Here is a 27,269-nt window from a genome sequence, read left to right on the forward strand (position 1 = left end):
CCTCAGCTTCTGTCTCAAGTCACCTTCTATGCTCTTGTGACAGCGGCAGTGTCCTTTGGGGATTTCCTTTTGGTAGCAATTGCCAACATCCTGGTGATTCCCTCTGCCTTTCTCTGTGCACATGTTTTCCTTGCTCTCATGCATTTCCCCTGAATGGTTTATGTCATTATTCAACACATCCTCTAGTAGTTGATAGTAAATGTGATACCTTGCATTCCTTAATATCTCTTTAGAAGGTATATAGATGGCAAAGATAAGCTTTGTCTTACTGGATACAGGGTCTCATGAGAAAGGGCTGGATGCTCTGTCCTGAGCTTTCCAGGCTTCTATACAGAGCTTAGGGTTGATTTTCTCAAAAGACTTACACAAATAAATCATTTAAACAGTGTCCATTACAGAGGACACACATACTCAGCCACATATTAGTTGCCCACTGAGGGTGTAGAGAGTCCTTATAAAGGATCAGTTTAAAAAGTTAACCTCAGCTATTAAAAGGCACCCCTCTCCATAAAACTGGTTTCTGATGCCTGGTCATGAAGAATTCAGAACATTAATTTTCCTTGTATACTTCTTCCTGCTTCTTCAACTGATAACAATCTTAAAAACCTGTAGCCACACAATATTTATCTTTGCATGCTCCATAAAGCCCTTGACTGTCTCTCATGTTGGCAGGCTTCTTGATAATCATCAACCGAGCTAGTCTTGGTCCAGCATCAGAATACCTGTGGTAGATATGCTGTCATCCTTTCCCAGTATTTGTGAACTGACAGCTTATACCATCTGCCAGTGACCTTTACAGATGACTGAGTACCCTAGTCTCTGTGCCAAAGACTAGGGCTCTTGACTCTGTGTCATCCAAGATGCTGGTAAGCCACTGCTATCAGTAACCATCCTGCATATGTTCTTATTAAGTTACCTGATTAATGACCGGATAGATGGGCCTTTTAATCTCATTCATTGTTGCATCTTTTGCATCTGGAACAGACCCAGCTGTGCAGAAATTTATTAGACGAATAATGATAGTAGCTATTAAGAGTTCATGTCAGTACCTTTATCTAACACTCACTATATTATGTTGATGTTAAAGAGAAAGGACTGGTTGCATATGCCTTCTTTGAAAGTTTACTTTAACTAAGGTCTCCTTGAAGGAACCTGCAGACAGTTGAGCATCTGTCAAGGGTGGCAGTCCCTTATATTCATGGTTGGCATCTTGTACGTTCCTTGTGAATCCTGAACCAGAGGAGAAGAGAAAAATCTTAGATTTCGGAGATCTGTCTGATAAATTTCACTAGAGAAGCCAAACTACTTAGATTCAACTTCTTGGCCATGTGCCTCAGATGCACGTATTTGGAATCACTACTGGGTAAGCTTCTTCAGCTCTGTCCTCTGAGCAGCTGTGGAGCCTATTTTATTGGATATTGGGTCCTCTTGCTCAGCAGAGTTTTCTATCTGGGTTGCTATTCGGGAATGGCATGGATTTCTTGGTAATTAGGTTTCTGTGACTCAGAAGTACTTCTGGGGCTCTGGCTATAAAAAGCCACTCCCCTTGAAAACAGAGCTAAAGTCTCTGTACACCTTCAGCTTAGTTAGATTTCTGAGAATCAGAAATGTGAAATGAGGTGTAAAACAATAAGAGGGTCACCCTTACCTCCACCTACGCGGAGTGCTGTGAAACCAGAATCTCAATGCTTAAAACAGGCCACTGATGCTAAGCCTCTTGAATATGCCCTTTATCTCTTCTTCATTAGGGTTTCCAGAACAACACAGGTGTCTGGGGGCTGTGTATTCTTTCTGTAAGGGATGACATCATCTCTGTTTTGTAAGATGTTTAGCAGCATCCTGACCACCTACTAGATGCCAGGAGCAGCAGACCTTCTCTGTATCCAGAAACATAAAACCAAAACTGTCCCCTGGCATTGCAAAACCTTATTGAGAGCTTTAATCATGAGATAATATAGAAAGACCCCAACATAAGCCATGGCACTCTGTTTGCTAAAATGCATAATGGCAGGGTTAGAGAAGTGGCTCAGTGGTTAAGAGTACTGGTTCTTCTTCCAGAAGACTGGGGGTCAATTCCCAGCACCTACATAGCAGGTCACAGCTGTCTGCAACTCCAGTTACAGAGAACCTGCCACCTGTACGCAGACATACATGTAGGCAAAATACCATTGCACATGAAATATAAATAAATAAAAATATTTTAGAAAATGCATGTCATTGGATATCATTTATATGACAGGAGAAAGACCCTGTTTTATGTCTTCTGAGGCCCTCCAAAGCAGTGTCAACCAATGTCTTCTGCATTTATCCCACCAAAATCATCTCATGCTGCTCTAGGGTGAGCTTTTTTAATCTACAACTTCTGCAACACACAAAGCCATTCCTTCATTTTTTAAAAAAAATTATTTGTTTGTTTGTAACTTGTTCTGGAGGAATACATGGGTGGCTGCCTTTGGTCCTAAAGATACATAGAGTCATAACACACATCATGCCTATGTTCTAGAAGCCTCTAGTCATGCAGGTAGACAGTCAAATATAGAGGAGATCAAGTGGTTATAGGTGCTGAAGAGAAATATATGTCAAGATGAGGAGAAAGACTCACTAGGCATGGGACGGTTGTGTGTCCGAATAGAACAGCCAGGTAAGGTATGAAGAAAGTTCAGAGAGTCCAGGTAGCAAGGAACACGTTTGTCTTCCTGTTGTGAGGAAATCAGCTTCCAATGAGGAAGAATTTGTTTTGTTGGTTATTTCAGAGATTTCAATCAAAAGCATAGTAACGTAGCTCTCATGTTCTGTGACTGTGGTGAGACGATCACCATGGTGGAGCAAAGCCAGTAATCTCCTGATGTCCAGCAAGCAAAGAAAGAGAAAGAGCCTGGGTATCCTTGTTCTTAACAAGAGCATACAGCCTATGTTCCAACTTCTTTTCACTAGGCTTAACCTCAAAGGTTCCACCCTACCCCAGGTAGTACTACAAGCGGAGGTCTGACAGGCTATTGGGTGCCTTTAAGATCCAAACCATAACAGAAATACAAGAGGATTGAGGTATATGAATGAGACATTAGTGACAAATAGTGAAAGGTTTTAGGGGATCATGTCAGCGTGGAGCTTTGCACACTGGCTATTCTGTGAGTTCTTAATCTACTCCACCACCCAGGCTTAAAAAATAGTAATAAACCACAGCTGACTTTATATCCTCTCTCTTTTCACTCCTTATTTATTTATTTATTTATTTATTTATTTATTTATTCCAAAGCCCTCATTATGTTATTTCATCTGTGAATATTTCCATGTACATCTCTAAAAGATACAGATTTAAAAGTAATTATGGATGGGGCTGGAGAGATGGCTCAGCAGTTAAGAGCACTGACTGCTCTTCCAGAGGTCCTGAGTTTAATTCCCAGCAGCTACATGGTGGCTCACAGCCATCTGTAATGGGATCTGATGTGTGTCTGAAGACAGCTATAATTGTACTTATATACATAAAATAAATAAATCTTTTTTTAAAAGGAAAAAAAGAAACATTTTTAAAAAGTGATTATGGAGATATTATACTAACAACTAATTGTCATTCCCCAGATGCTCACACTGTGGGTATTTGTTTTTGTATAGACCCATCTACATACTCCCGTGGTGATTGTTAATTGTCAGCTTGATGGAATCACATGCACTTAGGAGATAAGCTTCTGGGTGTTCCCATCTTGATTGTGTTCATTAGGTGGAAAGACCTGCCCACTGTGGGTGATGTCATTCCCTTGGCTGCAATCCTTGGGTTGTATAAGTAGAGAACGGAAGCTGAACAAGAATGCGCATTTATAGGTCTCGGCTTCTAATTGTGGGTGTGCTATAGCCAGCTAGTCAAGCTCTTCCACCTAAACTTCTCTGCCATAATGGACCTTATCCTTGATGTGTGCATCCAAATAAATCCTTTCTGCCTTTAGAAGTTGCTTTTGTCGGGGTATTCTATCACAGAAACAGAAAGGGAACTAAAAAATGTACACAGATTTATGCAAATGTTACTTATGTATTTAATATGTGTGTATAAGGTCTATATCATTATTTTTGAAATGTCTGAATAATTATTTATAGTTTCTTTGATATTAAGACCCACAAGGTTCATGGGTCTGGTAGTTTGAATAGACCCTTAGGGAATGGCACTATTAGGTGTGTCTTGTTGGAATAGGTATGTCACTGGGATAGGGGTTTCAGAAGCTTAAGCAAGGCCTGGTGGTTCATTGTCTCTCCCTGCTGCCTGAGGATCAATATAAAGACCTCTCAGCTTTTTCTCAAGCACCATTTCTGCTTGTATGCTGCCATGCTTCCCACCATGACAATAATAGACTTAACCTCTGACCTCTAAGTAAGTCCTAGTTAAATGTTTTCCTTTATAATAGATACCATGGTCATGGTGTCTCTTCACAGCAATGAACCTCTAAGACAATAGATTAATTAGCTGTTATGTACCTTAAGCCCTTCTTATAGGTTCAACTCTCCATTTCTCTTCCCCTTAGTAAAAATAATTGTATAAATAATTACGTAAGGTATCTGTTTAGAACATATTACTTTAGGAAACCTCTCATTTGTTTTGCCTTTTGTTGGTCTTGTCTCTGATACTATTTACCATGCTGTTTCTCTAGTTCCTGCACACTGATATTCTGATATAGAAGCGTCTCCAGGGCTGTGTGATGTTGGTAAGACTGAGTCTCACTGTTGCCTCAAGAGACACATAATGTCCAGTGCAAGTCTGTCTGTGGTGTCAGCAGTCAGCAGGACTCACAGCCTAGATCCACTGATTCATGAGAACTTGGAAAACAGTATTGTTCTGAGCCTTCCATCTCTTCCTTGTTTCCCAGTTGGGAGTGCCGTATATAAAAGTCATCTCCCTATCCGTGAGGTATAGCACGTAGGAAAAGCAAGGTGATCCATCCCCCTTTTCAAGGTGCTGAGGGGTCATACTCTAGCATCCCCCAGAGTGGCCTGGCTACCTTCCTTCCCTCCTACTCTCCTTCCTCCTTTCTTATATTCCTGACTTCAGACAATTTTGTTGTTGTTGTCCTTACTAATACTTGACTATCTCATATGGACCCACGTGTGCTTGGTGTTTGAGTCTTATTGTGAATGAGAAGGAAGTTATTGTAGGCTTTGTTCAAAAAGATGATCGGTTCCAGAGAAGACCACTTTGGATTTTTTATGGTCTCTACAACAAAGAGGACACCTAGGAAGAATGTTGGAGAGATCAATCTAGGATATTAATCTAACTTAGAATCCTTGTGCCTTGGATCTGGGTGGTTTCAGGAGAAAGAATAAAGAGAGACCTCACATCTGACACTGGAAGGAGGGTTACTTGGGGGCTGAGAGTCATGATGGTGAGTCTAATTTTGAATATATTAAATTAGAAGTATTGAAAGGATGTGCTAGTGAAAACGGCTCCTGGCCTATTGACACGTGGGACTACAAATCGCTTGAGAAGAGCTGTGTATAAAAGTTTGTTGGATTGGATTAAAGTATATTCCCTAAAATGAGAATCTCCCATAAAAACTAAAGAATCTCAGAATTTAACTATTTTTATTATAGGTAACTGATTTTTAAAAAAAAAATTTTTTTTTAATTACAACACTGATAATTTTAAATTGCCATTTCTAAGTAAAACTGATCTCTTTGTGGTTAATACGTCTTCATTATTTCTTCTTCTTTTTTTCTTTTACTAAATTAAAACTACTTTATATACCCTTGCATTGCACTTCCTGCGGAGACAATGGCAATCTTCTGGCTTTACTTCCAGTAGGATTTATTGCTTCTAAAAGGTAAGAGGGTTGGCGACTGACCCTGAAGGAGAAGTTGGTGACTAGTTAAACATCAACAATTTTCATAGAGAAAACTGGAAAATAAAGGATTCAGCAGAGTTGTGGAACAGTACATAAATATTCACCTGGGCTCAGCTCGGAGGCGCTACAAACAGTTGCTCACACCAAGAAGGTAGCACTAGGAGAAACCAAAGGGAAGCCAAATAAAGTCCTAAGTGCTGGGGAGCATCAGCCTCTGCTCTTCTCCTTGGCCCTCTGTGTGGGATGCAACCTGAGCCACAGTACCATGGCAAGAGTGAACGCGCCACATCTAACCCAGGCACCACCGCTGTCTGTGTGCCTTAGCTGCTGCTCTGGCATAAAGACAGAGCATGTCTTCACAGTCGTGGGATGTAGCTGTGTGAACATGCCGCATCACCTATGGGTGTGTGTGTATGTGTACACGCACGCACGCTTGCACGCAGCCTGGAAGTACTTGAAAAATTAGAATTCTTAATGAAAGAAAATTAAGATTTTTTTTTCTTTTGGTGGTTTTTTTTTTCAACCAACCAGTGGTTGCCAAACTTTAAAACATTTTCAAAGGCATCAGAGGAGTGACTCAGATATGTTCTTCATATACGACAATAGCAGTGCAGTTAGTTCCAAGTTTTGAATACTGTGGGGGGAAAAAAAACGTGTTCTTTGAATAAATACAAGATGAAACTTTCTGGCTTGTAAAATATATGCTGTCTCTTTCCTTCCTAATCCATGTTAGATCGCCCTTGTAAAGTATGGTATGCAGAGATGTTCTTAAAAACAGCTTTTCAAAACTAAGAATACATGCTCCTGTCACTCGAATTCCTAGTTGGTACTTTCCCACCACCGGGGTTGCACTGGTTCACATAAGTCTCTGCTTTAAAACAGAGTTCAACTTCCCCCAAATTAGCACACTTAGTTTATTCCTCTTTCTGCTGATTGCCATATATAGAAAAAAAATTTAATTATTTTCACCAGGCACCATCCCTCATCTCTTGTGGACTATGAGTGATGCTGTTAACTCTGAGGAGAGAGGAAACAGAGCTTCCCTAGGGTGGCGAGTTCAGACCCCAAGTGTCAGGGGGTTGCTGTGTGGGGAGGGGTAGTTGACAGTTTGCTTAGAGGAACTCTTTTATGTATGATACTGTTGTTGCTTTATATTTTTCCTTCAGTCTGCACTGTGAAAGGGACTCTTTATTTCACTGAGGTAAAAAGTGGGTCTGTGAGTGTAGCGACTTTCTTTAAAAAAATCAGAAACCAATTACTTGATATGCAGAGCTGCGAGCCTCGCTCCTTTAAAGAAATCAGTGCAGTGCGCACCACAGTTAACCTGAGGAAAGCCGCCGCTGACAGCTCTTGATTCTGCTGGAGGTGGAAGGACCCAAACTTACAGGATCCCCCTCCCCCTTGAGAGGTTGTTAGTCCAGTCCTTTAGAGAGGTTCCTTTTGGCTCTCTGTCATCACCGGGACGCTGGCAGAGAGTGTGTGTCATGGTTACAATAGAGCGCGGTAACATATACCAACCATGAAAGCCCAGCGGGAAAGACTACAGATTCCGGGGCTGACCTTGGAGTAAGTATTGTCTGTCTTTAATATTTTAATGCTTTCTGCATGGCACTCGCTTTCTCTTTCCTGGGGACCAATAGCTATTTAGCATTTGTTTGTACTGACAGCCTCAGAGCACTGCAGTGTGAGGTGGAGGACCATGTTTTAAATGCATGGCATTTGGTTCCAGCTGATGTGCAAAGCCAGACCAAGCAGGTTTTTTTCTTTCTTTCTTTTTTTTTTTTTTTTTTTTTTTTTTTCACTGCAGTCGGAGGGAAGGAAGGCGCCGCTGCATATTTAAAGTTGCTGAGCCTCAGTTCTGGAAACATCTTAACAGCTCATTGTGAAAGAATGCATCAGTAGGCCATGGTATATCTGTGTCTTTCTCCTCTCTTGCTGTTTGTTTGTGCTCATAACGCCTGCTTCTGAAGAAAGGCCCCTGTCTGCCTTGAATAATAGAGAACGTCAGGATGGATGGGCATGCAGGAGAAGGGTTATTTGTGACGATCATTAGATGTGACCCATGTTTCTTCAGTGCAGCAGAATATTAATGAACTGAAGAACATTTGGAATCCTCTCTGCAGTCTCCAGCCATGGCATGCAATGTGTTTACCTAGTTGAGATCCTGTGCTTGCTTAGCTAGTTTTATTTTTTCTTCCTGCTTTTCTTCCTCTTCATTTTTTTTTCAAACCCATTAATGCATCTCACTGCCTTCTGATTTGATGCAGCTACGTGAAAATGTCCACATCAAATTTGTGGCGCAGAAGTTAGACATCTGTGATGCAGGAAGTGTCAGCAAATTTTTATTTTAAATCTGTTAGTTGAAGATGCAGAAGCTGTGAGTGAGTCTGCGCTGACACACTTTAAAGGATAACAGTAAAATCTAAATCTGGAAGGAAAATATAAATACCTGTGTCATTTACATCACAGATAGGGGATTATATTTTTGTGAAATGTTTCTATCCCCTATAATATCTTACTGGACTCTCTTCAGGAAGAGAGCTCTTTAGGTCCCATAATTAAGTGTTCATTCCCTTTGAGTTCTGTAGATGCACCTTGCAAGAGAAATTATCTCCTAAATCAATACGTCAATGAATATAACATCCTGGTGAATACTTTTTAAACCAGTCAGTCTTCCCTTTAAAGTCTTTGCTTATTTTAGTCAAATAAAATGCTCGTTTATAAAAAGTTGGAATACTCTCAGGGCCTTCTTGCTAGGTGTAGTGTTTTCCATAATGGACATAGGAATAATATTTGCCCATTGCCCTAGTTACTGTCCCACCTGACCCCATTATTAAGCTGCATAATTTTCTTGAGATATTTTAGTGATAGCTGTACGCTCTTCTGCCTTTCCATCCATCCCTGCCCACAGCTTCAGGTGTAGAACCCGAAGTACGGCTCTTAGACAGGAGGTGGACCCCCAGTTTTGAGCCATGTACCCTGCTCCCTTTGGGTTTCAGAAATCCCATTTCACATTAAGCATTTTCCTCCTTCCATTTTTTTTTTTAAAATTTTGTCTATAACACAAGGAGATGATCTAAAGTAACTTTTAAGAATACAGCTGATATGTCCTGTTTTAGTCTTGAAAGGCTAAGAGGTTGTCACAATTCTTACGAAGTTGCTCATAATGACACAGGGCACAGGAATCAGCTGAGTACAGGCATCCCTGGGTTTTGATTTGATATCAGATAGCTTCTCTTTGGTCTGGACTCTGCTGTGGTCACTGTTGCTGTGTCTCTAGATTGCTGCCTTCACTTGAGGAACATAGATAGTAAAATACAGGGTTATACTTACATGCCATTGAAGTTTTCTCACACCATTTACTTTCATTATTCTGTTTACCATTAAATGCAAAATTATACATGGCTACCTTTGCATTCATTCATAAGAAAACTAGCCTTTGAGTAAATTCAGCACCTAGGCACTGTAGAGACATAGTGGAAATGTTAGAATGAAGTTTTAACCCTGACACTATATAAAAGCCTATAAAACGTATATAACGTCATTTTCTGGAGACCACATGATAAGGTCTCAACTCACTAGCCACACAGCCCAGAATAGTTTAGGAATGCTATCTCCCGATTTCCTTTCCGGCGGGTTCGCTCCCTAGGCACTGTGTCTTTGGAGTACGGCATAAGCAGCCTTTATGCCCCGTAGATTTAGTCCAGAATCTGCCAGTTACACAGGGGCAACTTCTCATCCCTACTTCTTAAATGTAAGTTCTAGATGTGAGATATCAAATAAACAAACATTCTAGAAATTTTTTAAAAAATGTCTTTTTACGCAGAAACTTGTGACAACTTCCTATTCCCTATAAAGTCATTTTGTTTTTATAAGTGTAACATCTGCTTCATAACACTTCACAGTACAGATCATGCATGTTTCTGTCTGGAGACAGCATGGTGTGAGGGCCCATCCATGGCTATTTTAGGACCAGAAAGGACAGATAAGACTCTAAGGGGCATCAAAAATATGTAATATATCTGTGAGCATTCCTGAGATTTCCTATGAGCTGCTAAGTTCAAGTACAGAACATTTAAAACCAGCAGTTTCTGAAGTGCTCTGACAGCAGGAGGAGTCCAGATCCTTAACTTACCAAGCACTGGAACCAACCTGGAGAATGGTTTTAGAAGCTCTCAAGCTTCACTGGAATCCCTTAGTAAAGAGGTGGAAATATTTTTAGCAGTATCATACTTCAGTGTGTGACATGTGCAGCCAACTCTCAATAATACACACAATGGGAGACAGGGAGAGCCTTAGACATTTTCAAATAGTAGTAAACTTCAATTTTATTTTGGCCACTGTTTCCAATTCTCTGTGCCACCCAATGAAGTTGTACAGCTGGCTTGAAACTCTCCTATATAGAGAGCTTCATTCCCAGACCCTTCTCTCTAAGGTAAGAACACATGATGTAACACAGACCCACGATCCAGTAAAGAGGTAGTCAGTGTGTTCTTTAGGAAACCCATGGTTCTACAACGGGAGTCAGTGTTGCTCACTCCCACCTAAGAGTTAGTAGCAGAATAACTAATTCTCATCTGATTTTCCATGTAAAAAGAATTGGAAATTGACAAGGATCAATGCCAATGTCTTGGTAAGATCTATTGGTAAAGTTGATAATTTAATGTAATTAATGTAATTAATGCTGGGGAGATAGTCTGGATGGCAAAGTATTTTCTGTATAAGCCTGAGGACCTAAATTATGATCTCAGGACACTTGTAGGAGTCAAGCCTGGAGGTACATGCCTAGAACCCCAGAACTAGGATGCTGAAAACAAGTGAAACCAAATCCAGGACAGAAATGGCAAGCCCCGAGTTCAGTGAGAGAGACTGGATCAGAGAAGTACAGGGAGAGCTATGGAGGACTATGTCCTGAAGACAGCCTCTGGCTTTCACATGTACATCCACATGGGCAAGAGTACCTGCACACATGTACATGCGTGTCAATCACACACATAGGCACACACATGCATGGGCACACACACACACACACACCAGAAGAAAAAAAAACATATATGTGTTTTTACCTCCCTACCAGTGAACAGGCATGGGGCCAGAATCACAAAGGAGAAATGGATCTTTCTGACCACCTTGTGATGAATATTTGAGAGTTGGCTACTAAAAATGTTTAGTGGTTTGGATGAGTTTGAGAAGCAAGAATTACAATAGCCCAGTGATTTTTGAATTAGGGGGGAAAAAAGGAAAGAAAATTTTCTCTGATATATAAACTAGTCTACAGACACCTTTAAGAATTTTTTAAAGTTTTTTAAAATTATAAATATAAGCACGAGGAGCCTTGTTATCATTGCTCTCGAGGCTTCGGGAAAATAAAACAAAACCAAAAAGCAAATAAACAGCACCACCAACAACACAATACTGGGTCATTGCCAAGGGAAGATCTGCTTCTCTCTGAGTGTTTAAGAACACATCTGTCTTACATGAAGATGTTAATGTCTGCTGTTTTAAAACTTCAGGAGTTTAACCTGATTGTTTATCTGCATTGTCTGATGACCACTTCCCTCTAGTTCTGCTCTCGACTCATCCACGATTCCCAATCTAGAAAAGCTTATACTCAATGTATATTCCATAGAAAATAACATTAGATTGTCTTTGATGAAAAAAAAAAAAAATCGCTATGGCGATATCAGACCAGTTGCTTTGTGACAAAGAAAAGGCTCAAATAGAAATGGCATCCGTAGTTTTTAAAATGCAATTTTCTGCAGGAAGCCGCCGCCTTATTCTGTATTCTAGAGCTGAAAGGGGCAAGTGATTAGATGATGACCTGGCGCTATTGGTAATCAGGTCCTGGTGATTCAGGCCCGAGGGGAGCATGTTCCTCCAGTGAGCTATGCTACTTGTACTGCAATCATTTCTCCCACTTGGAATGATGTTATTTTAACTTTCAGTCTCACTCCAAGGAGCCTGAGTCCAACCCCATCCAGCCCGGGCAGCCCCTGTAGTCCTCTCTTGAGCTTTCACTTCTGGAGGTAAGCAAACCCTAGGGCCTGTCAGAACTGCTTTATCTTTGAGTCCCCAGGGCCCACCCGAGCTTTGAACTGTCTGTCACACGTGGGACCCTCCCATTGAATTGGTGTCCTCCTGGGACCATGTACACTGGTAGAATTTGCTCACTGGGTTGCTCATTCCATGCAATGCATCCTAAGGAATGTCACTTGGTCTTGGGTTATGGCTTGCCCAACCCAAAACTTCTCCCAAAGTTTTTCACAGGAAATAATTTGGGCAAAGAGTCATGGAGAAGAGTGGGACATGGATGTGATCAAAATACATTGTATGAAATTCTCAAAGAATTTTTCTTTAAAGAAAAGAAATGGTTTTGGATTAATTTTGTTTTTAAGTTTTGGTCCCTCTGTTAAGATGATATAATTTATTACAGTTCCCAGGAAAATTTCCTAATTTATGTTATAATATCACACTATGTATGTCCCCACAAACTATTTGAGACACTATAATTTGTGGGCTAAAATATTTATTTAAAGAGTTTGTATTCTTTAAAATCTTTTTTCTAACTCTGACTTAAATACCCTTAACCCATAGGCTGATTTCCAATCCAAAAAAACCTGTGTCTGTGTTCTCTTGGTCACTGTGACAAAAAGTGCCCAAGCTCAACAACTTTCAAAGAGGAAAGATATATTTTGGCTCCTGGTTTCAAGCCATTACCATGGAACCAGAGAGAAAGAATTAACTATGGAGGTGAATTAATAACTCTGAACTTTGCTTCATTTCCTGCTGATAGGATTACACTTATTCTTAGGAAAGATCCTTTTAGCATGACAGACAGAGAATAGCTTTATATAATGCTTTATTTGGTGACCCTGGGATGAGGTAGAAGGTGATGGTGAGAACCAAGCTGATCATGCCCTGACAGTAAGGAAGCAGAAAGAGATGAGGAGGCTGGGACCCCAGTGTGCCTTCTCTCATCAACTAGGCCCCACCTCCTACTTTCCATCATCATACGGTGACATCAGCAGTTAGCCAAGTTTAGCACTTACAGGTTGGGGGACATTTTGACAGCCTGATGTAAGACTGCATGATAGAAAATACTAATATTGCTGTATTGTGCAATGGAATTTTTAAATTTTGGTATCATTATGTCTTCATGTATCTAATCAGAATACTGACCCAGAGAACTCAACATACCTGTTCTTTTTAATCTTAAGGAAGAAAGTAGAATCAGTCTTTTGGTTGAAGTTGACTTTCAGTTGGGAAGGGCAGCTTATTACAGTAATAGAAGCTCTATTTTGTAAAAGCAAATGAATACAAGTTTTGACATGACTAGTGCCTTGAAAGTACTAACTTAAATCTTTGCATGGTATTTGCATAGTTTTACACCTTTGTTTCTGTTGTATTTCTAAAATAAGATTGAATGAAAATATGTGGGGAAAATTGACTAGGGAGATGAACTAATGACTATGAACTTTGGTTCTATTGTGCTAATTAGGATTGTATTTATTATTGTAAAAGTGAATTTTAACTTGAAAGTTATATGTAATAATTTTTATAAAGCATCGTCTAGATCCTAAAACATAGAAAAATCTTATCTATCTGGATAATTCCATTGTTCTTGTAACCTGTCCAAGAATGGCGATCAACACATGAGATACGGAAGTCTCTTCTGGTACTCCTACCTCTCTTTGTCTTTCCTAAACCAGTATACTACTTAAAAGCACAAGCAGTCAGAACGCTGTGGTAGCAGAAGAAGGTGATGCCCTAGACTGTGGTGGGGAAAAGTTTTATGGAGCTAGTGTGTTTTAGCTGGACCACGAGACATCCTAGAGGTTTGGCATCCTAGCGGCGACAAGCTAAACAGAAAAGAGCAACTCTAGGAAGTAAGAAAGTACATCTTTGTCTATGCTGGGCTGAAGGGACAGGTCAGCAGATAAAGATGCTTGTTGTCAAGTCTGGTGACCTCAATTTGATCCCCAGGACTCATAGGATAGAAAGAGAATTGGCTCTTGCAAGTTGTCCTTTGACCTCCACATGTGTATTATGGCTTGTTTTCTCTCTCCCTCTCCCTCCCCCTCACTCCCTTCCCCCCCCCCCCCCCCCCGCCTCTCTCTCTCTCTCTCTCTCCCTCTCCTCTTTCTCACACACATAAACACACACCCCTTTCTCCCCACCTCCTCCACACACACACTGTCACATACACACATCTTTCTACCTCCCAGTACACATGCATACCACACACACACACACGTGTGTGTGTGTGTGTGCTCAAACAAATGTAGTAATAATTTTTTTGAAAATCATGGGCTGATAGACTCGTAGGAGGGTGGAATAGAAGAAAACCATAGTGTTGTTAGTAGAGATTGTTAAGGATTGGAACTTGATTGGGGCAGTGACGGTATAACTCTGGTAGCATGCTTATTTAGCAACATGATATATGAAACCCTGGATCTGATCCCCATCACCACATAAAACTGGACGTGAGGGTGCAACCTATAATTCCTCCACTCTGGTAGCAGAGACAGGAGGATCAGAAATTCAGAGTTGTTCTTGGCTCCATAGCAATCTCAAGGCCAGCCTGGGATATGAGACCGTCTCAAAAAAATTTTTTTAATTTGATTTGGGACCTTGTTGCAGAACCTTGACTACTAAACTAAAACTTCTCACTCACCTCCACCCACTACTGTGAGCCACAGGGGAGAATTGCTTCTGACTTCAGATAAAGATGCTAACACAGAGAGATTAAATGGCTTCGACTCAAGCTGACGTCTCACACCTTTCCACTGTCAGTGACTTCAGACATCCACACTGCTATGAAATCATTTAGATAGAATTTTAATTACCTGGTTTAGGTAGACCTTGTGACCTGCATTTAGATTCTTTTATTTCCCAAGTGCCTTGCTCAGCACTTGGAATGCAGTAAACAACTGGAGAAAGGTTTGTTAAAGAGTAGATAGATGAATGGCTGAGAAGCAGAGAAGTATTAACTAGCTAAGAATCGGCCACCCTAGTAGAACAACTTAAATACAAAGAACTATGTTTACTGCCCACCAGCCTAGGACTTTGGAAAGGATCTGCTCCATCCAGGGACCAGTGGGGTCTGCAACACATACCTTCAAGGATGCCTTGGATTGGAAAGTTCATAGCGAGTGAAACACAGTGGATGCTGTTGCACATTTGCTTGCTAAAAATTCTATTTCTAATGAAATAGAGCTGACTTGGATTCAGGGAAAGGAACAAACAGATTTGGAGAATAGTTAGCAGTCTTCGTCACAGATGTTGATGGAAAAGTGGTATATATTGTAGGTATTCAGTGGTTATTCTTTAATGGTTGATTGAAGCTGAGGTTTCTAACATAGATGACTGGACCTGAACCCAAGAGAGTACAGTTAGGGAGGCAGAACCACATACTAGTGGTGAATCTGCCCTAGAACACATAAAGATTTTTCTAGAGAGGGTTATATGATTGGCAGCTTGTCTCTGATAGTGTGCTCCAAAATGATGGTCTGACATTATAAATTATAGGAATCTAAATGTGTTTATGCCTTTGGGGGAAAAAAGTGTATTTATTGTACCTTGGCAGAGATGACTTTCTTCTCCCTTGACTGTGAGAGGTCAGATTTGTCCCCTGTGCCTTTCTTGTGAGTAGATGTGAAGGTGTAGGAGAGAGTGACAGTTGTGCCCTTTTGAGGTGCTGACATAGACTTTCTAAATATGGTGGTGGAAGGTTCTGCTCCTTTCATGGTAAAGCCCTGGAGGCAGGCTGTGCTGACGACTGAGTCAGCTCTCCATCTCCTGCAGGTCCCTATGACATCTCCAGGTCAGCCTTCTAGAGGACTGGTCAGAAATAAGAGCTGCAAGTTCCAACCAAGACAGCTTTCCTGACAAGAAAGCTTTCTATCTGGGAGATGAAGCCCAAACGTGCTGAACCCAGGTGCCAGCAAGGTGACTTTGGGCTCCTTGTGAGAGGAAGACTTCCTTAGGAGGCTTTCTGAAAATGTGAAGGATTTGCTCCCCAGACAGCCAATTTCAGGGAGGCTGGATGCTCACCTAGCTGGAAAGAAGCAAAGTGCAGCCTTGCACTAACAGAACTTGGAATATATAGGGCTATATATTGCAAGAGGTCTTTTCTGTCTTCAAATTCTGACGTTTTTGTTTATTTTTTAGTTCTCCAGCCATGCTGGAAGAAAGGTAATATAAACACATACCTTAGTTCCTAAACAAAATATGTACTTAATTTTGAACACCAGTTTCTCAGCTACCAGTGTGACAGTACCTTGAGGACCTTAAGTGTCCTTGGTACATGTCTTCCCTCCACTTCTGAGACAATTAGAGCAATTCAGAATTCCCCACCATCCCAGCACTTAAAAATACTCTATTTCTTCTCCATGATTCTTTCAAGTCTTTCCTCTCACCCGTAACTGAAAATACATACACTGAATTTCCTGTCCAGTGTGGCACTAGTTCCAGAGAAGAGCAGTGTCATTGTGCTATAAACTCCACCAAAACACACCATGTGTACTCGTTCACACGTGTTTTCATCAGTCCTCCATAGTTCTGATATGTACAGGAGAGGCTCCTGAAACTGGGATCGGTTGAATGACTGCCTCTGAGTATTGCCCCCGGACTTAAGTCTGGTCTGATTTTTATATTTTAACCTGTGCTCAGGACACAACATAGCATGTTCTGTACTAGGTGTGTCTGAGAGTGGTCCTGACCTCTTGAAACAGAGAGCTTGAATCGTCATTCTTTCACAAATTGTTAAGGTCCAGCTGTCAAAAACATAAATCCTGACCTGGGCACAGCAGTCATCAATACATCGAGGCCAGTGTAAAGGGGTTTGATTGGTGAAGACTATGTTAGAGACTGTACCTGACTAAGGTGAGGGGCATAAACCATGTTCTAGAAATCAAGGCATGATGCACTGAAGAAGAGAAAGTCAGAGTATACACTCTAGAGGGAAAGACTGGTCTGCCTAACTTTTTTGCCTACCATCTTTCAGGTACCCAGAACAGCTCCTAGGATATCCTGATAGTCAACAATGGCTCCACTTAGGGAGATATTGACTTTTCCATGGCGCACAATCGGATGTGTTCAGTGTGTTAAAAAATGCTTCAAAATTTTAATGTTTTCCCAAGCTAGTGGCGTGTGATCTTGTCTTCCTGTGCTGTCCAGAAGCACTGAGCTGTGGTTTCTAGACAGCCCTGTGATCAAGAAGTGGAAAAGCCAAACATGTTGCTAGATCCTGGTGATAATTGGTTCTGGACATTAAATATGGTTTTACTGGGACAGTGCCTCATTGTAAATTGAGGGGCACCAATACTAAATATTAAAGTCCTTGTTGAATGGGTTTTGAAAAAATGGAGAAGGGTCTGAGAGGTGGCTCAGTGGGTAAAACTATTTACCATGCAAGTGCGAGAACATGAGTTTGGATGCTCAAAACCCACAGACCAGGTCTTACTGGCCATGTTGTTCACATGTCTCTAATCCCAGCATCTTTATAAGGGGATGGGAGAGGGATTGTATGGTGAGAGAAGCAGACAGACAACATAGAGACTCTGTCTCAAACAAAGTGGAAGGCAAGGATTGACACCTTAGGTTGTCCTCTGTCTTCTCCACATGCACCATAGCACATGTGCACCCGTATTCACACACACACACACACACACACACACACACACACACGTATACATGCACACACACAATTGCACACATATAGATTTAAAATAATAGAGAGCTATCATCATTGGAGGGATCTGGAGCTACTTATAAGGAACTGAAGCCCTTCAGTGAGTCTGTTTGCCCTGGCAGTGTTTTGTCTGAGTAGGCTGCTGCTGCCCTTGGTCTCTGGGCTCCTTTTCTCCCGCCCTTTGCATTACTTCACTTCATTCATTCACATTAGCTGACTGGCCCTGGAGGCATCTGGGGGTTTTTTGACTGGAAAGACTAGGAAAGTCCTTGAGTCTTGGCCGATGTCTCTAAGCCTGCAAGCGTTGTGACCTTAAAGCTATTGTGAACTACCTGGACCCTGTATGTATAGCCTCCATCTACAAATTACTAACCTCAGTGGGAACTTAAGCACAGTAGCTTCTCGGCATTGACTGTGCCTTGTGACAGCAAGAAGGCAACCCATGTTGTTTCTGGGAGTGATGAACAACAAAGGCAGACAGTGCCTTAGCAGGGAGAACAATGTCAGCTAACGCAATCCTTCCGAGAGCTGGAACATTTGTCTTGCTGCTGGAAATGTTATTGGGTATCCACGGCTGCCTGGATTCCCTTCACTTCACTTGTTGCCATGGTGAGGGGCAGACATAGTGTTTACCAAGCATGCGGCAATATGTTCTGATTCCGTGTCTCCTTCTCACCAGGAACCTCACTGTGTCCCCTTCTCACTAGAATGTCACCTGACTGCAGAACCACTGCACCCTTTTAGTTCCATTTGAACGCGGCCACTCCTCTTTGTATCCTCCCCCTCTCCTTTCGCTTTGGAGAGAACACTGCAAAAAAATCTGAAAAAGCTCACAGCAGATGGTAGTTTCTCTGTACTCTATGATACAAGTTCCCGTGCTTTTGTGAATGTGATAGTTTAATGAATTGTCTTATATGTTCCTGAGATTTGTTTCTGAATTATTCTGTACTACTAAATCGATGTGAAGTAGTCACTCTGTGAAGGATGGCTCTGCCAGACAGAGGTGATCCTAGTGGTACACGCTCGCTGTGCTGACCTTGTGGGCGTGGCTGAGGCAGAGATGGGAAGGTTGGCAGCCTCAGATGTCACTGAAGAGGTGGCAGGGGCAGTGTAGGCAAGCCTGTTAGCACTTCTGTTGACCCACCCTTCCCATGTTTCTGCGCCTGTCACCACTGGGAGACTGCTGTTGTAAGTCTGCAAAGGAAGACCGAGCTGTTCTCTGTGCTTCCCTGGGAGGGATGAGTGCAGGGTAGTCGATTTCACATATCATGTAAATGGGTGAAAGATACATGAAGCAAACATGATTTTCCTTTGTTTCACTGGAACATCGTAGTGCTCTTGAGACAAGTTCTTGCTAGTCCAGGCTGTCCTTGACCTTGAAGTCTTATGCTTCAGGGTCCCAAGTAATGGCATTACAGATATGTGCCACCACACCTAGCTTAACTATGTATGTATATATGCACATATTTATATATTATGTATTAATGAGCATCATAATCTCATAAGATTATCTGCTATGCAGTCACACAATCTAATTAGGGGGCAAAGTTGTAGGTGGCAAGATAGCAAGCAAGGCTTTTGAGGGCAGTGGAGTCTGGGGAATATGTCAGTCCTTGCAGAGCCTCTGTGTATACAAGCATCATTGTAGGCGTGTTTCTGACCCTGGGAACAAACAACTGGTCAATTTGTCCTGGTGATTATATTTTCCCATCACTTGTTTACATTTGCACACTCACTTTTCTGCTTACTCTACTGATGTGGGTTCAGCTACCAAATCAGTAATCTAGGTGTTTGCATGTTCAGTGGCTTAGTTTCTAGCATTTGTAGAGAGAGCTCACCCTGTGTCGGGTGCTACTCTTGATGTTTCACGCATATGGACATGGTGTCTGTGGGGGTGGAAACTGAATTTGTTGACTGTTGAAATATTGGAAGCCTAGGGAGAATGGGTCTGTAGGGACAGCATTTTCCTCGTTGCCCTGGTTCAGATCATGTTTGACATTGTAGTGGAGTGATTATCAGGGTCCTCTAGCACCTTGACACCCTCCTAATTAGAACTACAGATTATTCCTATTTCCCATTGTGTAGAATATGTTCTACTGTGGTCCTCACTTCAGCCCTGGGCTATAGAGCCTCATTGCTCTTCTGTGGCACGTGTCTGTTCTGTCAGCTTTTCTCCCAGTATCCACTTACAGTCAGTGTAATTACGTTTCTAGACTATAATATTCCATTTAGAGAGAGGAATTTTGTCATTAGGGGAAAAAAAACCCTCTGCTTGGTCCTACATGCATTATTCCATCTTCTGACCACTTCGCCCTTTTAAGATTATTTTAGAGTCTAGATGTTGTAACGTGGCTCAAATTGGGTTCAGTTGGCAGCCAGGCTGTGGGTCCCAGAAGCTCCAGGGTCTGTGCTGTTGCAAGCTGAGCAGGATAAGCCAGCTTCCTTAGGTGGAATGGCCCTCTGCTGCCTGGGGTGACGATGTTCTTGGCACCGCTGTGACCTTTGGAGGGTCCTCTGAGTCCTATTAGAAGGGTGATGTCCTCCTCGTGACTGAAGAACTAGTACCATTCCATTTTTGAGGAGCCAGGGCCTTTCCTTTGTACCATGTACTCTTGACCCTTCCTTTGGCTCTAGCAGCTCTGAGTGCCCATTGGTGAGCTCTTTTATGGCCCAAATATTCTGACTACTCCACTGAACTCATGTTTTGAATTTCGGCTTAATGTTGAAATTACTGTATGGAGCTTTCACTATTATCTCTTACTAATTGTTTTTGTGGTAGATGAAAACTAAAATAAGAAAAAGAAAAAAAAATCTACTTGTCAAATGTGTGTACATGTCCATCCAGGTGTGTGTGAATGTGTGTGTGTGTGTGTGTGTGTGTGTGTGTGTGTGTGTGTACACATCTATGTGCCTGTGTGTTTTACACTAAGGGCTCTGTCCCATGTTCTATTTTGTGACTAGAAAAAACCAGCATTCCACACCACTTTAAAAAGCACCCTGTTTCCTACATTTAAAATCTGTGGATACAGCCATTAACACCCACCACGTTGATGAGAGAATGAAGTTGTGATATTCTTTGAAAGCACAGAACGGTGATATAGTCAAGCACAGAGGTGTCTCAGCTAGAGAAGTCATACAAATGCAAAACTGGAGGGGGAAGAAAAGCTTCTCTAGTTTCCCCAGCAGTAGCATGGATAATAATACATCTTGGGGGTGTTGTGAGAATTAATTAGGGAACACTTGTGAACTGTTCCAAGATGAGTGCTCTGTCTTTATTATTCCCAGCTTTGTATGGTTCTTGGAAACCAAGCATTCAGAATGAACTACACAGTCTAATCTTCTACTGAAGATGCTACATAGTCTAATTTCATGTAACAAAGAATGAGGAGTTGTGATGGGCTTGCTATGGTTGAGCTGGTGGCCCCAGGAAGAAAGGGAGGTGAGCTATGACCAGTTGTAAAGCGCTGTTAGCTTTGTCATGTAAAATAGTCTAGAACTGTCTGAGGTCACGTGTAGTTAAACTGAACTATGCACGTGACTCGGGGAGAATTCCTTGATTAGTGGGAAGAATCGCTCATGGTGGAGAGCACCTTTCCCTGGGCAGGGGTCCTGGACTGGGAGTGAACAGCAGAGCTCAGCACCAGCATGTACACGTCTGCCTGTTGGTCTTTGTTCCTAATTGACTGTGGATATGCTATGACCAGCTGCTTCAGGCTCCCAACCGCCTTGATTCCCCTGCAATGATGGACGGTAACGGGAACTGTGAGCCAAAAAAGCCCTTTTTTTTTTTTGGTCAGGGTAGTTTAACACATAACAGGAAATGAAAATAATCCACCCTGCCACTGCTGTGGACTTGACTTTCTATTTCTACAATAACCACCTTAGTCTAAGCTATTGGACCACATCCATAGATTTCTGTAATAACTTCAGCCAGCCTTTCTACTTAGTCAGGCTTTGTCCTCTGTTTGTGTCTCCTTCCAGCTCTTTGGGAGTGTCCAGCACTCTGTCCTCTGCTCACGACCTTCCAGCAGCTGCCTGCTATTGCTCATATCCTGTTTCCTGCCACCCCTCATTCATTTTCATGGGTCATATTAGACTGCTTTTTTTAAAAAAAGATTTATTTGTTTATGCATTTTATGGATATGAGTGCTTCGTTTTCATGTATACCAGAAGAGGGTGTCAGATCCCATTACTGATGGTTATGAGCCACCATGTGGGTGCTGGGAATTGAACTCAGGACTTCTGGAAGAGGAGCCAATGTTCTTAACCACTAAGCCATCTCTCCAGCCCCCTGAACTGTTTTATTCTTAACTAGTCTAAGCAGGTTTCTATATTGTAGCTTATGATTTTCTATTCTGCCAGAATGTCTTCTTATTTCTTCAATTTAAAAAATTCAAACCTCCAAAAACATTAAAAGAACAGTGCAGTCAACAGCCCTGGCCTCCTTGATTCACCAGCTAAGGCCTCTCACGCTTGTCGAGTCCTCCCTCCCGCCCCTCCTTCCTTTGCAACTACTATATGTATTTGAAAGTAATTTTCAGGCATCTAAACAAATAATCTTTGAATACTTTAACATCTATATCTTATGAGCAAGTATATTTTCTTTCTTAACCATAGTGTGATTATTTGACCAACAAATAGAGCAATATAACAAAGCCACTGTCAAGGACCTTAATGTGCGCCTTGATATGGAGGTGCAACTATCTATAAAAGTTTTATTTGTATTTGTTTTTATTTCTAATGGTACTAGGCATCAACCTTTGGAGTGTTATGCATGCTAGGCAAACATTCCACTGAAGCCTGGAAGTTGCTTTTGTTTGTTTTGTGTGTGTTTTTTTTTTTTTTTTTTAAATCTGAGACCCAATTAAAAATCAAAAATTCCCTTGAGTTGTGAGCTGCCATATAGCAATTGTCAATTAAACCTGCTCAAATTGTCCCTGTGGCAGTGGCGGCACACTTCCCTCGCTACCCACCCCAATGTTCTGGATTCCCGAATGAAACACAACACACACACACACACACACACAACCTTATATTTTAATATGCCTTAAGCAGCAGCTCAATGGCTGGGCCACTCTCAAACCTCCACGTGGTTAACGTCTCCCCTCCACTATTCCTGAATTATTACTAAAATCTATGTTCTATCTTTATTGCCCTAATCCCATGATGGGGGGGGGGGGGGGGAGACACTCTTCCCTGGTTCTTACCTGTTGGCTCTCTCTCTGTTTCCTCCACTTCTCAGGCCTGGCCTTTACTCCTCTCCCGCAATGGCAGTTCCCCCCTCTTTCTTCCTTCCTTGCTCCCCTCACAGGGAATCCTAAAGTCGTGCCTCTGTCTCTCTGCCCAGCCACTGGCAACTTTATTTACCAATCAAAACCAACTGGGGACAGAGACCCTCAGAGTCTTACATGCGGATTCTCATGGGGGACCCAATTAACATAATACAAGCATTAGTCCAAATTTACAGCAATGTTGTTGCCTCTTTTAGCTGGTAAACTCACCCTTTCGTTGACAGTTTTGAAGTGAGCCTCTGCTCTGCAGTGGACCACTACACTAGGCACCATCTACACTGTGCAGTAGTTCTTCTGGCTCAAACCCAGGTTCAAGATACATGGCAAGGGTGGAGTTATTCCTTACCACGAAGCCTGAAGCCCAGTACCTGACAAGGACAGCTGGGGATGCTCTATTGTGGCCTCAAGCAAGAGGCCTGAAGCCCTGTGTCTAGAGTTCCTTACAGCCATGTCCCTTTTGCTTTACTAAACCCTGCCTGGGGTGATATTTTGATTTCATGTGAATATCTTTTTTTAAATATTTTTTATTGGATATTATATTTACATTGCAGATTTTATCCCCTTACCCCCATTCCCCCTACCACCCAGGAACCTCCTATCCCATTCCCCCTCCTCATGCTTCTATGAGGATGTGCCCCCACCTACTCCCCCACTCCCACCTCCCCACCCTCAAATTCCCCCCCACTCAGTGTTCATCCTTCATGGGACTAAGGATCTCCTCTCCCACCTATGCCTGACAAGGCCATCCTCCCCTACATATACAGATGGAGTCATGGGTCCCTCCTGTGTGCTCCCAGGCTGGTGGTTTAGACCTTGGGGAGCTCTGGTTGGTTGGTATTGTTGCTCTCCTCATGGGGCCATATGAATATCTTTCTACCAACAAAATTACCCCACACTGGCTTTTACATTCATTGATGACCTTGTTTGGATGAGTTTTGTACTGAAACTTGTCACAGGTTTCTAATTCTGTCACTAATTCATCAGCTAAGGAACTTTCTTTTTCTCTCAATTTTAGGCATGTTACTGTTGACTCATACATTTTTAAACAAGAAATAGAAAACAAATGTCTATTTAGCATACAATAACTCAGAACCGTTATGCCTCCTTTGGGCTGCCATACTGTCCTAAGATTCATGAGTGGGAAGCCTTTTAAGCTGATTCTGGGTCCTTCTGACATGACCCTATTAGTCTTCGAGTGTGTCCTAATTTCTGAACACAACACGATGTTCTAGCTGTCCGGAACAGCTACAGGAACACCCACCCAGTGCCCACACAGTTCTCTCCCCTGCTGTCTGTACTAAATGTTACTGAAACAGAACAGCATTCCCCAGCTTCAGCCTGAGCACCTCATTGCCCGCCCCCTAACCCTCCACCCATGTTCACTACTTCATGACACTTCCTGCAGTGAATCTTTTCACCTGACACCTATCATTTGTTGTTCTTGTTGTTGAGTGTTTCCAACAAGAACAAGGCATCCAGGTTAGCCGGGACTTGTCTGTTTTGTTTAATGCCTAGTCGCTAGTATGTGATGCATACTACAGTCTTAAGGCCCATTGGGAAGATGAATGGATTGACCCATATTGCCAGCCCACATCAAGGTTCTCCAGATTATCTGTGGAGGAGATGAATCAGACAGACTGCAAGAGTGCAGAGCTATTGGGGAGCAGGAGTTCACTGCAATTTTCAGTAGCTCTCTGACTCTGTCTTTGGGGGTTACTCAGAACTGTTACTAACCATACATTACAAATGCCACTCAAGCACTTGGCAGTTAACAGTGGAGCATTAATGATACAATTCTTTCTCTCCAGCTTCTCCGAATAGAAGGTCTGGCTATTTTAAAAATTAAAAAAAAGAAAGAAAGGAAGGGAGGGAGGGAGGGAGGGAGGGAGGGAGGAAGGAAGGAAGGAAGGAAGGAAGGAAGGAAGAAAGAAAGGAAGAATATGTAACACTTGACTATGTTAGAATTTTTTTATTTTTTTTTGCATGAGATCTAACGTTGGTAACTAAAAATCAAGTACAATGAGGCTTTTCTAAACGTGGCTGGTGTTGTTCTATACTTAATGCAATAAAAATCCTTCTTGGGACTTTTTTTGTAAAGTCTGAGGTGTATATTGACTTGAAAGAATTTTTATCCTGCTGAGATTGTAAAAACTAAGCCAAGGATGTAGGGGCATGAATCACGTGGTACACGTAACGAGGCTCATTTCATATCAGAGTTGAATGGTGGCCCCAAAGACACCAGATCCTAACTGACAGAACCTAGAAATGTTACCTTATCTGAAAAGAGAGCCTTGGCAGATGTGGTTAATTTAAGGATTTGCGAGTGAAGAGATGGTTCTATGTCATCCTGTAGTCCTTCTATTTAATCCCATAGTTCTTGTAAAAGAGCAGGGCAGGCCTGGGGAGATGGTTCCATTGCTAAAGCATTTGCTGGACAAGCTTGAGGACCTGAGATTGAATTTCTCACAATTATATAGAAAGCTGACTGGGGCAGCATTTTTAATCCTAGTGTTGGAGAGACCAATGAGGACCCCAAGGATTTGTCTAGTGGAATTAGTAGCTCCAGATTCAGTGAGAGACCAGTCTCAAAAAATAAGTAAACATACACATACACACACACACACACACACCATACATACATACATACATACATACATACACACAGTGGAGTTTCATTGAAGCACAACATTGGCCACTCCCTTCCACAGACACGCACATATGCACATAAATGTGTACAAATGCACACACATCCACAATAAGAGAGGCAGGGAGATTTAACACATTGAGAAGCTAGAAGAGGCCAATGACAGATTCTGTGTTATAGCCCCCAGTGACCATGGCCTATTGTCACCATGGTTTGGGATTTCTTGATAGTTCCATCTGGCCTCTAACACATGTAAAAATAAATTTTCCCTTTTTTAATCTCCTGAATTTGCAGTGATGTTACAGCAGCCTTGGGAAGTAGATGTACTGGTGTCTGGACCTTTCTTTTTATTGTGATCCTCAAGTGGACTCATGGAAGGCCACATAGTACATTTATATCAGTTTAGTGGGAAAAAGAGCAAGGGTTGAGTCAATGTGACCAAGTGACTTAGACCAGTTTCTCTATTCTTAGCCTGGAACTCCCTTCACTAGATCACCCAGCCTTTTTCTGGAAACATGAACCAGCACAGAATACTCTTCGGGATGTTTCATAGATGCTTCACAGACCACTGTGGCTCAGGGAGAAACATGTGGTTGGAACTGTGGGTGCTTTGAAGAAAATCGATATTTAAAGAAGGAGAACATGACCAGTGTGCCAGCTCCAGTTCAGGGGGTTTATATTCTCTGTTTTCACATTAGCCTTTTAGAACCTTCCAGACTTTAAATGCTTTTCAGCCTATGTATCTATGCATGAGGAGACGCAACTCTTACTGTCTTAAGGACAGTCCATTGATACTTCTCTTAAAAAGTCACAGTTTCCATCTGCAGTGTGACTACCTGACTTATTAAATGCAGAAAGAGAAATGGATGAAGTAGCATAGGCTCCCAGCCATCTCCGTCTGCTGCAGGCCTATGTTATAGGCATCATGGCCCTTTGCCATATGAGCTGCTGCTACCAACTACTTACCTCGCCGATGGGCCTCCATGTTCCCTAACTTACTCAGCGGTCCCTGTGTTCTGAGAGGTAGGCACAATACTATGGGGGATAAACATTGGAAGGACTCCATCTCTCCCTCAGGGAGCTCTCAGATGTGTCTGGAAAAAACAGCCAGAGAATCCACATGGCTGAAGTGTGATAGCCAGGTACGGTAATGACAGTCCCATGCCATGCCTTGTGTCTGCACAGTGGAACAAGAAAACACAATGTTTAATGCACAGGACTGATGTCTCCCTTAACAGTGGCATCTTGAGAAACAGTAGTCACCAAACTGGAACTCAGAACTCAGAACTCAGAACTCAGAACCCACTGATTCTCCCATTTCCTAAGGCACTTTGTTTTGGTTTTCTGCCTTTTGGGAGCTTCAAAGTAATTTTTGTTAGTGTTTTCTGTGTTTATTCAGATAACATCTTACTCTAAAATCACACATATATAAATCTTTCTATTGCTTGCTTATTTTGAGACACTATTTTACTCGACCACTTTGTAAGTTTGATTGGGGATGAAAATGAGAGTTGTATCTTGTAGTTATTGTAATCCTTTTATCATAATGCTAGTCTCAGAAATAATCTTCCTAGTTCAACCACATGAACCCTCCCATTCTCTTCCTCCCTCTAGAAGCCACACACTTGGTCAAGCACATCCGAGGTTGGGAAGCCCTCATGTGAACTGCAGGAAGGAGACTCATGTCTACCAAGAGAAGTTAGCACCTAAAATGAATCTTTCTAGTGGTCTAAAACTATGGCTTTGGAATCCTTTGTAAAACTTTGTAAGCTAACATATATCAGTCAGTTGGCCAGAAAATGTATTGTTCTCTCACT

At 41.9% G+C, this 27,269-nt stretch overlaps 1 protein-coding gene across 6 annotated transcripts in view; it reads left to right on the forward strand.

The window, feature by feature from the left end:
* LOC117723774 (microtubule-associated serine/threonine-protein kinase 4) overlaps positions 1-27,269 on the forward strand; it is a 349,397-nt gene that overhangs the window by 122,037 nt on the left and 200,091 nt on the right. The window contains exons 1-2 of one of the 6 annotated variants that reach the window (XM_076916252.1): positions 7,154-7,391; positions 11,771-11,851. The exons of 3 other annotated variants lie outside the window; for them this stretch is intronic. In XM_076916252.1, coding sequence (XP_076772367.1) covers positions 7,345-7,391; positions 11,771-11,851 — 128 coding nt within the window. In that variant the 5' untranslated portion in view covers positions 7,154-7,344. Of the gene's footprint in view, positions 1-7,153; positions 7,392-11,770; positions 11,852-27,269 lie in introns of those variants that run through there. 2 more of the 6 variants (XM_076916257.1, XM_076916255.1) reach the window with 2 other exon arrangements.

Source organism: Arvicanthis niloticus, chromosome 19 (assembly GCF_011762505.2).
Source record: "Arvicanthis niloticus isolate mArvNil1 chromosome 19, mArvNil1.pat.X, whole genome shotgun sequence".
Taxonomy (NCBI): Eukaryota; Metazoa; Chordata; class Mammalia; order Rodentia; family Muridae; genus Arvicanthis; species Arvicanthis niloticus.